General features: G+C 35.1%; 1 protein-coding gene across 1 annotated transcript in view; it reads right to left on the bottom strand.

Moving 5' to 3' along the window:
- LOC129254936 (xanthine dehydrogenase/oxidase-like) overlaps positions 1-12,155 on the bottom strand; it is a 46,016-nt gene that overhangs the window by 10,955 nt on the left and 22,906 nt on the right. The window contains exons 13-24 of the mRNA XM_064108079.1: positions 10,478-10,643; positions 9,516-9,611; positions 8,664-8,781; positions 8,120-8,171; positions 6,464-6,581; positions 6,038-6,160; positions 5,316-5,543; positions 4,434-4,564; positions 3,248-3,422; positions 1,893-2,084; positions 1,531-1,679; positions 234-318 (exon numbers count right to left, since the gene is read on the bottom strand). Of these exons, the coding sequence (XP_063964149.1) occupies positions 234-318; positions 1,531-1,679; positions 1,893-2,084; positions 3,248-3,422; positions 4,434-4,564; positions 5,316-5,543; positions 6,038-6,160; positions 6,464-6,581; positions 8,120-8,171; positions 8,664-8,781; positions 9,516-9,611; positions 10,478-10,643 (1,633 nt within the window). The remainder of the gene's footprint in view (positions 1-233; positions 319-1,530; positions 1,680-1,892; positions 2,085-3,247; positions 3,423-4,433; positions 4,565-5,315; positions 5,544-6,037; positions 6,161-6,463; positions 6,582-8,119; positions 8,172-8,663; positions 8,782-9,515; positions 9,612-10,477; positions 10,644-12,155) is intronic.

The raw sequence follows: 12,155 nt of genomic DNA, 5'->3' as shown, positions 1-12,155 counted from the left end.
ATAGTAAATGTTGTGTAAAACATCCAACAATTACTATCGTGAAGTTTATGCAATGCAACACATTTCATCAATATATTTTGTTCAACAACTTGCCAGATCTCACATGTTACCATTGTTACTATGGAAAAACAGACTGTGTAAGATAAAACAACCAAAAAATTTATATTATAGAATGCTCCCAGAAGTCTATTGTAATCATGCCAGTTCATAAAGAAAGCAAATCCATATTCTACCTGATTGAGGGCAGGCATACCAAATATTCCGATGCCATGTTTGGTTGGGATGATAGACAGACCTCGTTTCTTCCAGGTATTCATCCTGATATAAATAGAAACAAGGAAATATACATGTATGAAGTAAATAAAGAATCAGTCCTAAAGGAAACTTGCTAGAAATATCATTGACCCTTACTAGGATATAGGAGGGGGGAAGGCTGGTTAGCAAGGAAAATTATTGCCGTTTCTTCCAAACCCCAATAAGATGCTAACTATTGCCAGGTAAATGTTTTGAGGGATTGCTGGGAAATTCTCCCAGCTTGTATGTGTCAGAGGTATGAACCCAATATTCAAACCTTGTTTCTTGTTATTCTAGGCCATCACACACCTTACAACTTGTATAAGAACTGATTGAAGTAGAAACAAAGAGATGCCAACTAAAATATTCACATTTCAGAGAGAATTTATTGAGGAAGGATGGAGATTTTTTTCTCGATTATGTACAATCCATTGAAATAAATCAATGCATGAATCAGAGAGATGTTGAATATCTTAAGTTTTTCACTTGAAAATCATTCAGACGTGGCAGAGCTGGAAACAGCATTCTGAATTGAATAATTATACACATATAGAATATTATTTGAGGTTCAGGATAACTATATCAAAATTTTCAATAATTGCAAGGCATTTTAAATCACATTCATTGCCAAGTTGGCAAAAAATCATAGCTAATAATCATCATTTGATTTTAAACTGAATTCGCTTTTACAACTATGAATAAAATGAAATAGCCATAAATTTTCAATTAAGTATTCATATGACAATTCAGAAATCAGGACTCTAGTCCACACTAGGTCCCATAGAAAATTATTACAAATCTGAATGATACCACTCGTGTAACCTTGAGCATTTTTTTTCCGCTAAATGGCAAAATCCAATATGGCCACCAGTATATACAAATTACCCATGAAAATCTTAATATTGGCTATAAAATGCATGACATTGTGTGGCAGGAGTGAAGTACTCTTTAAAAAATTATTTTTGACAAAATATTTATTTTCTTAATATTCAAAATGGCTGCCATAGATCCCTGTTCACTCTATTATGTACAATATGAATAGGGAAAATAGGGATCGTATGGTGTATAGTGGCCTTTCAACCTCCCCCTGAAATTCTTATAAAATGATTCATACACTTGTAGGCTATTGTTGATCAATTATGACAAATTCATTATCATTTCAAAGCTATATGATCAGTTTTTTTTTCAAATTTAATCCAAATCACAGAGGCCAACAATCGATAAGTTTTTAATCACCTGTTGAATTGCTCCACAGCATTCATCCTTGTATCATAGTCACTCAGTCGGAGACAGGTATCCCAACATTCTCTGAAGATATCCATTTCCATTGGGTTAGCACCCTCTATCACTGATGCTCCATCAGGTTTGAAGTTCAGTTCATGTACCTTAAAATCACAAGAAAATAATTATTAACTCTTAGCTTTTTGCATTGTAAAGCTAAAGGCAGCTAGATAATTGTAAAAGGTGATATAGCCAACTATAAAACTACCATGTAAGCATAGTGAACAATGATTGCCAATATGAAAAAAAATATATAATCATCTGTCTCCTGGAAGACACTACTTGATATTAAACAATTAAATAACAAAATCACTCACCATTCTTGGTGAGACACCTGTGGCTATGGCTACTTCAGACAAGATGTGTTCAGTGACAGCTAAGGACTGAGGGCAACCAAATCCTCTCATAGCAGTGTTAGAAGGCAGGTTTGTACGACAGCAGTGACCTTTCACACGGAAACCAGTAAAGCTGTAAAAACTCTCAAACACAAGCGTTGCTTGCCGCATTACCTGAAAGTATAAAAAATTGTGACAGTTACTATTAGTTGACACAAGCTTTGTCTACATTAACATATTACAACTATCATCATAATGTGCAGATCCTACATAAGCATAAGCCCCAATTCTCATATACTTGCTTAAACTACAATAATAGAAACCAGTTAATGTGTAATGGGAACACTCAAAGCGACCTTGGCAGCGATCTTCAGCGGTCTTCCAAACCAGTTTGAAACCACCTTACGAAGTGGTTTTCAATATCGCTTTGCCTAGTTCAACTGGTTTAAGTGAAGCAGAGGACACAACCGTTCTTCGCGAAGCGATGTTTGCACAGAAGTACAAGACTGGGTGTATGTTTGGTGCACTACACACACACTGGCCCGTATTCTGAAGTCAGGTTTAATTTAGACCATGGTCTAACTCTGTGCTAAAATTATAGACAGCCAAAAATGTCAAAATTTTCCTGACATTGGATGTTTCTTATGTTTACTGTGCTCTTTCCTAGCTCGAGAATGGTGAAGAAAGCTTATTTATCTATCCATCCAAAACAGTTAAGAATGATTTGAAAGAAAAAGGAGCTGATTGAAATCATACTGTTAGAGATTTATGCTATTGGCTTTCCATAGTTAAGCCACAACTTTAAACCAGAGGTTAAATTAAACCCAACTTCAGAATACAGGCCATTGTGTATAGAATGCCTATGCTGCGGTTTCAAATATCGTGTGAAACATGTGACCCCATTGAGAGCTTTGCCATAGCAACAAGATCGCTTTACGTGAAGTGACTTTGAAACCAGTTCAGGAGATGGAGATAAGAATGCTAGGCCAAGCGATCTTCTAAACTGGTTTAAGGGAATCCAGTTCAAGAAAGTAGATGAAAATGGGAAACTTGTTCGGTAATGTACATAACAAGAAATGATGGGTTATTGTCAATGATGAGTTCATGTCAATGCAACAAATACTATAAAATGTTTGTTTTTTTCAAATGAAATAATTTACCTAAGTCCAACATCGTTGATCTGAATAAATACGCTGTGTAAGACCATACAAAATACATGGTATGGGAATTATCATGACTAGCAAGTTAGTAAAATCACTTTGGGGGAATGAATGTTGAGTATAAATAAGACCCTTTCAAAGTGAACAAGAAGAATGGAGTTGTTTTGAGTACATTACCCACGCAGTGGCATCATTAAGGAAGCCTCCATCAAAGTACAGATCAGCATCGACAGCAAGGATACGCCCATCATTACGGAAACCAACACGGTACTTTGCATGTAATGGATGCCTTCCACCAGACATCAGCATATCTGTTGTACGATCTAAACGGATACGTGTAGACCGACCCAACCTGTAAATGGAATAAATATACAAAAGTCAGAATGAATATTATCAATGGCATATCTCAGTGTATCGGGATATTGTATTACTTTGTTGTTTTTCTCATTCACACCAGTGCAGATTTGTATTAATGTTTTTTACTCACTTTGGCAAAACACCTAAATTTATTTGTGTCTTGCCAAATATTGAGATCAGATTACTTTACATATAATATACATCATCAATGACACAAGTGAAAATTTCTTAACATGCCTTTGGAACAGTTATACCATGCCCGATGCATAGCCAAGGGTGTTTGGACAGGATCAGTGGTAATAGGTGCAGGTAATTATTATAATGCTTGTATGTTTTATAAGACATTGATGTGGATCCTGGCTATCTGATAAACCATCCTCAGCTCAAAATCATGACTGGTCAATAGATCTTGTTATCATTTTCAAATTTGACAGTTAGCTAAACTAAATAAATGGTCACAATATACATATCATCCAATCATTTGATGAGGATCCATGCTAACATATTATAATAAAGATTATATACACAAAGTATCACTGGAACAGTTCTACATGCCTATAAAGACATAGCTGAGGACATTTGCCCTGTTTTGGGAATAGTGCCATCAATGCACTTTGCTTTATCTTTGTTACACCAATTATATATCCTACACATAAACTCTGATTTTTCCAGCAAAACAAATAGGTAAGGAATGTTTACTTGGAAAGAGGGGGGGGGGGTAATAAAACTTACAGAGGCGTATGAAAAGTTGAAAACAATTGCCCAAGAATTGAACTCATACATGTACCCCATGTAAGATTTGAGTGTAGTGATCTACACATGATTATTCCTATTGTGGTTTTGTATGATGTGAGTGGCATGTACCTCTCACTTCTCTTTCTCATAAAACTAGTTCTGTTAATACAAAATTTTCAGGATTGAGAATATTTATTCAAGCTAAATACCATAACATAGCATTAAATCCTCTTGAACTCGGAATATATAGCACACACAACAAATCACTCACATTTTGGCAGCTACAGCACATGCTGCAAAGTGTGAGAGGATTTCCTCTTTTCCTCCAAATGATCCCCCAATCCTCTTGCTCTGAACTGCAATTCGGTTACGAGGAACACCAAGAACTCTGGCTACCCCAACCTTTTCAGGAAACAAAATGTCAAAAGATACTCCAACATGCCTCAGTTTGAGAGGTGCCATTTAAGCTTTTACTCCACATTTAACAAAAAAAAAAAGACCTGGAGGGGGAGGGCTAATTCAGCTCCCCTTAATATTTTTCACAACATATTTGTAAGTAACGCAAGAACCTACTTCCACATTGTTCAAGGACTCATTGAGACTTGCATATCTATTGAGACCAAAATGTGATGCCCAGTAATTTAATGAAATAAGTATTGGATTTATACATAAAATAAAATATTTTGAATAATTTGTGGTCTGTCAAGCAGGTACACAGTTAAATTATATTTACAGGAGGTTACTCTTGACAGCATATTTTCAAAACTATGTTCATAAGAATTGTGAATATTAGCTAAATTAGGGTAGAGAGTAATTAAATATCATGCTGACAGCATCTCACATCACGATTTATTGAGAAATCTGTCCCCCAATGATATTTTTTATCCCCAATTATCATTGTCAATATTCATTTAATCTAGCCTTTCCCATTGATAATTTGGATTTAATTATGAGGTTTATCTTTACATTACTCTCATTTCTTATTCAATTAATGAATTATAAAGTACACACACACATATATATTCAATTTTGTTCATTTACAACAGAATCTAAATGGGTTGAAAAATTGAAAGCATGACTCATCAGATTATCATTCGTTCGCTTTCACATCATGATATCTGACGAGATAATTGAGTTTAAATAGTTTGATTACCTGTACATTTGTAAGAGCCTGGGAGGAGGCATGGATAGTCATTTCATCATCTTCTCCAGGTCGAACTACACATGTCTGAGTTTCCATGTAGAAGTGTTCCTGTCCACCAACATCAAAGGTTCCTTCAAGGATCCTATCAGATTGTTTGAAACTCTCCTCCAGGTCACCATAGTTGAACTCAGAGTCTATATCAGGACCCTTGAAGAAAGAATCCTCTTTGATTGCATCCTGTGGTGTGGATTCAAAGAATATCTCAGGACTGGGGACCAAGTCATCAACCTTACACTCAAGTCATTAGATTAGTATTAGTATGTCTTGAATTTGGTCCAAATTTAATTATCTTTGATGGATATGAACTTCCATATACCTTTTATTTCATAAATACTATGTTCACACAAAATGGTTGACTTGAACCATGCAACTTTGAAATAGATTAAGAATGAAGTCTACTTTTTTGTTTAACATGTGATTAATTTGGACTTGAATGTAAGGATATTACTTGAATACCATTACCATAAACAGGCTTTAAATCAAGAACTACTAAATGAGAAGCTTACTAATTTAACAAATACAACATATACAAAATATTTAATAACTTTGACTGCTTATTTAAAAAAAAATAAACAACCCCCAAAGTGTAATTAAAGTAAAGGAAGTCTTTCAAACATGGAATTTAGTTTTGAAATGCACAGTGTACAAATGTTAATCTCATGACATCTCACCTGGATGGTCAAAATGCGTGGATGGAGGTCTTCATACTGGATTTCAACCAGTTTGGCTGCATTGTTGGCAAGACGATTTGAGGTAGCAACAATAGCACCAATGACCTGCCCAACACAGTGAACCTATCACAAAACAAAGTTGGAGTTCTTACGTTATTCAAATATCAACAAACCTTGTAATAATGTAAATAAACCCTACCTATGCGAGAATAAGTTTCTTTCCTTCATTTAACAAGTTGGTTACTAAGTTTTAATAAAATACAGCTGCTAATTTCTAGTCAAAAAGTCATATGATAGGAAAATATTAAGAAAACCATCTAGCTCATACATTTAAAATTCATGTTCCAGTTGTTTATGAAGTCATGTTTTACTCTACCAACAGATAAATGACCCCTGCATGCCCCTCCCGATACAACTAAATCTCACCTCCTCTGCTGCAAACAGCTCAAAACCATCACGGATATACTTATCACCAGGTATATCCTTGTGACATATATATGCTTGTACTCCTTCTAGAGCCAAGGCCTTGCTTGCATCAACACAGCTGAAATTCAATTATTTAATTATTTTATTACTTTAAAATGATGAACACATATGACAACATGAATGATTTATGATTTAAAAAATCTTAGATTTCTTCCTAAAATGATAAAACTAGATGCTCTCATTTAAAGCATGACTGAACAAGGGATTTTCATTTAGAGGAGAGACAGGGAAACATGTAGTCCTGGGCCTCATCTTACAAAGAGTTGTGATTGATCCAATCAATCACAACTATGGAAAGCCAACATTGTCAACATTGAAAATGCATGTTTGTTCAAAATGTTTTCTAGATATCATGTATTTTCATATGCATTGTTTACTTCGCAATTTAGTATGCTCCTCTACAAAAGACACTGCACATAGATTTCTTCCTAAAATGATAAAATTAGATGCTCTCATTTAAAGCATGACTGAACAAGGGATTTTCATTTAGAGGAGAGACAGGGAAACATGTAGTCCTGGGCCTCATCTTACAAAGAGTTGTGATTGATCCAATCAATCACAACTATGGAAAGCCAACATTGTCAACATTGAAAATGCATGTTTGTTCAAAATGTTTTCTAGATATCATGTATTTTCATATGCATTGTTTACTTCGCAATTTAGTATGCTCCTCTACAAAGGACACTGCACATAGATTTCTTCCTAAAATGATAAAACTAGATGCTCTCATTTAAAGCATGACTGAACAAGGGATTTTCATTTAGAGGAGAGACAGGGAAACATGTAGTCCTGGGCCTCATCTTACAAAGAGTTGTGATTGATCCAATCAATCACAACTATGGAAAGCCAACATTGTCAACATTGAAAATGCATGTTTGTTCAAAATGTTTTCTAGATATCATGTATTTTCATATGCATTGTTTACTTCGCAATTTAGTATGCTCCTCTACAAAGGACACTGCACATAGATTTCTTCCTAAAATGATAAAACTAGATGCTCTCATTTAAAGCATGACTGAACAAGGGATTTTCATTTAGAGGAGAGACAGGGAAACATGTAGTCCTGGGCCTCATCTTACAAAGAGTTGTGATTGATCCAATCAATCACAACTATGGAAAGCCAACATTGTCAACTTTGAAAATGCATGTTTGTTCAAAATGTTTTCTGGATAAAATTTTAATATGCATTGTTTACTTTGCAATTTAGTATGCTCCTCTACAAAGGACATTGCACATATTGCCTGAAGACAAAATTATGACATGGATGGATTTCCATATAGTTGAAATTGATCGGATCAATCAAAACTCTTTGTATAAAGATGGGGCCCAGATGCTTGCCCTTTTTACTCTACACACTGCGCTCCACCCACTGAACACTCTTTAAATGAATAAATCAATAATACGCTTTGTTTCATTGGTAAAACCACATTCTTTACTTTTGATACCATGATATCAGCTCCATAAATAATACTAGACTTTATTACACATATAAAAAACTTGTTTCTTTAATATTCAAATGCTTTTCCAAATCATTCACACAACACATAAATATGACATTATCTAATATTCATACCACATTTAAAGTTGTATACTTACATTATCTTTGCATGAGCTCTCGTACTTAGGACCAAAGCCAAATACAGTTCTCCTGTTTAAAAACAAACAAAATCCTATATATTAATACATTGCCGTGAAATAAAGGAAATAGAATTTGATTAACTGACAGATGATAAGACATAGAATATAGGTCTAATCAAAGTGGCAGTTGTTGCTTGACAGTGCTTCATGGATTGATGTTACTTCATTATAAAATGAAGAAGATAGAACAAGGTCTGGTAGTACATATATAGCAACCAACATCAATATAAGTGAATAATTCAACCACTGATACAACATACCCTTCAATTTTCCTTTGCAATGAAAATACTGAACATCATTATTTTAAAAAATCACAAATCAATAACCTACAATCACTATAGAATTATTTAAAAAGGACATTATCTCTGAAATGCTGGCATTCACAAAGAATTACTATAGAAACTGTGCCCCTTGGTCATTCAAAACCAAAAGATTCCATTTGAGTTAACATTAAATGACAATAATTGATAATAGCAACTTTTAAGATCTCTGTATTTTTTACCTTCATGGACTGGTATATCATCACTGAAGATGGCCTCCCCAGAGCATTGCTGAAGAGCTCCTTTATGAATGATAGGTCGACCAAGAGGATTCGCATCAGGTTGGTCTTTAGGTGGAGGCTGGATGCAAACGGATGCAAACAGTTATTTTAGTTAAGAGACATCGCTCTTGATGATATACTCATTACTCTCCGAGCACTTCACTACCTGTTCTTTTGATCACATTCAGGTGACAAGAGCTTGATCACCTGACAAATTGTTTAAGAATTACTCCCGATCTTATCAAATGATATTACGAGTACCATTATAACTTGTTAATCCTAAATATCATTGTTACTTATCAACCTAATTTTAATTTATATTGATTCACAACTTTTCTATGGTAGATAATTAAAGTTATAGACTCCATAAAATATTGGGTAGAAAATGTGCACCGAGTACAGATTTGACGTACTTCACACTGAAATTGGAGAAAATGGAAGGGAGTTGATAGATAAACCATCAGATTATATTCGTTTGATGTCACCTGTGGCCGGTAGGCAAAAAACAAACTGAATCACGATGACCCGCAGGACTCTCTTCCTGATATAACTGATTGGGGGGGAGTGCAGGTGGACCACTACATCGGGTTTCCCCCTACTCTTGTACAAATAGTGCAGTGGGTTCTTAACATGCAAAGGTGGTGATACTCCTCTAAATGGGGACTACATTTAAAGTCATATCCGAGATATCTAAACATTCTTGTTATTCCATTAATAGTCTCATGGAGAGCTTGATTCAATCTCACTACCCCCCCCCCCTGAATAAAACAAAACAAACAAGAAAACAACAACAAAAACACAAAGAGACAATACCTGATAGATCTGTGTACTGACTGGACCTTCATCGTTGTAGGATGCAGGAATGCTGGGATCTGACAGCTGACCTTGAGAGAATGGACCAGTCAATGCCTAGTTTCCATTACAACATAGAAAATTGAGGTTATGACATATTAAGTATAAAAGGAGCTCCTTCGGTGTTGAAATCTTTGAGTGTGGGAAGTAAGGGTAAATCTGAAGTATTATAAATTGTCCCGTACGATCACTAAAACTGGTACCCCTCCCCCTTCTCCAAATAATCATTATGATAGGTTCACACAAAGCATACATGTCTACCAGATGTATCAAGTTAGGAGTTACATGTACATATACACAATAATCTCCCTTAAATCTAGCATGGCATCCAAAATGGTGCTTTTGCACTTAGAGGAATTACAAGAATAAATTTGGTTGGGGATCTACATAAACTTCTTGGAAATGGACAATGCTTCTTCAGTGGAATTTGAATCCTGCAAGGCTTATGATATAATAGTGTCATTCTAATAATAAACATACTTCAGTACCAAAGAGAAAATAACACTGAACTTAGGATGATTTCTCAATATCTAACCTAACTGAAATCAAATTCGAAGTGGATATCCCAAATTGTCTTACTGAAAATTAGAAATAATTTTGCTTTCAAATCTAAGCTACATAAGGGGCAAGTTAAGTTTTGAGCTCTGGTCGTTCCTTTCCAATGGCAATGTTGCAGGTCAGTCCCAGACATAAATAGTCAAATCTAATTGAGACACACCTTTACAAACCTAATTACACACAAACACAATCCTCACACATACATTTCTCATAGGAATATATAATGCAATCATTAAAAAATATAGAATACTGCAACAAGGGCAAATATTGTCTCAACTTATATTCTTTCTCCCACATTCAGACTGGCTGAGAGGTGTTCAAAATCTCTCTCTCTATTCTTTTCAAAACAATGTCAATTTGCTGACCTGGTTGTTGTCGATGAGTTGTGACACTTGAACATAGAACCTTAGAAGACATGTCACCATACCGCTCTTCCTATACTCTGATGAAGCATCATAGGGATGAGGGGTTGGTCTAATCTCCTGGTTGACAGACTGGATTGCATCTTGTAAAAAACTTTGGTTCCAAGCTCTAGAATAATAATGAAAGAAAAATATACTTCCTTAAAGGAGGTACTGTGAATCTGGAAGTTAATTGTTACATACCTTATGTCAAAAAATAAACCTATTCAGTTCAAGCACAAACATATAGAGTTGGATAAAAATTATATCAGAAATATACTAGACCTGTATCCAAGCATACTAAAACATGAAGCACAAACGACCATACAATTCATAAACAATCATATCACATGAGTTTTTTTTTTTTTTAATTCAGTGTAAAGGAAGTAAAAATTTGCAAGGCTATCAAATCCCAAAATCATTACAACAAAATACACAGACAAATATTCAGCTCTATGATTTAGCATAGTATAAAATGCAGCAGAACTAAAATTCTGTAAATTCTTCAAAGATCAAATGTTTCACTGAAATTAAATAAAGTTGTGGTTATATAAATGATAAACAAATGGAGCCCCTCTGGCAGTCTCGCCTGCATTCCACAATTCAATATAGCAGCAGTGCTGACTTTGAAAACGACTATAAAATAATTATTTTGACCATTCTTATAATAATAAAACAAGTGGAATGCCTCTGGCGGTCTCACCTGCATCACGCGATTCAATATAGCAGCAGTGCTGACTTTGAAAACTACTTTAACTCGCACAAGATGTTCAGTGATACTTGGTTACTCTTATTTCCATGTTTTATGAACCAGACCAATACACTTACAGAGATATGATGGTAATTCAACAAATACCCCCAACGTGGCCAAAGTTCATTGACCTTACATGACCTTTGACCTTGATCATGTGACCTGAAACTTGCACAGGTTGTTCAGTGATACTTGATAACTCTTATGTCCAAGTTTCACGAGTCAGATCCATAAACTTTCAAAGTTATGATGGTAATTCAACAGATACCCCCATTATGGCCAAAGTTCATTGACCTTTGACCTTGGTCAGCGCACAGGATGTTCAGTGATACTTGATTACTCTTATGTCCAAGTTTTATGAACTAGACCAACATACTTTCAAAGTTATGATGGTAATTCAACAAATACCCCCAATTTGGCCAAAGTTCATTGACCCTAAATGACCTTTGACCTTGATCATGTGACGTGAAACTTATGCAGGATGTTCAGTAATACTTGATTACTATTAGGTCCAAGTTTCATGAATCAGATCCATGAACTTTCAAAGTTATGATGGTAATTCAACAGATACCCCCATTCGGCCAAAGTTCATTGACCCTAAATGACCTTTGACCTTGGTCATGTGACGTGAAACTCATGCAGGATGTTTAGTGATACTTGATTAACCTTATGTCCAAGTTTCATGAACTAGGTCCATATATTTTCTAAGTTATGCTGTCATTTCAAAAACTTAACCTTAGGTTAAGATTTGGTGTTGACGCCGCCGTCGGAAAAGCGGCGCCTATAGTCTCACTCTGCTATGCAGGTGAGACAAAAACTACATTCACTGACCCTAAAAGACATTTGGTCTTGATCATGAGAGCAAAGACTTGTGCAAGATGATCGGTGTTA

The sequence above is a fragment of the Lytechinus pictus genome, chromosome 2 (genome assembly GCF_037042905.1).
Source record: "Lytechinus pictus isolate F3 Inbred chromosome 2, Lp3.0, whole genome shotgun sequence".
Taxonomy (NCBI): Eukaryota; Metazoa; Echinodermata; class Echinoidea; order Temnopleuroida; family Toxopneustidae; genus Lytechinus; species Lytechinus pictus.
Note: the sequence above shows the minus strand (reverse complement) of the source record. Positions and strands in the feature narration are given on the sequence as shown.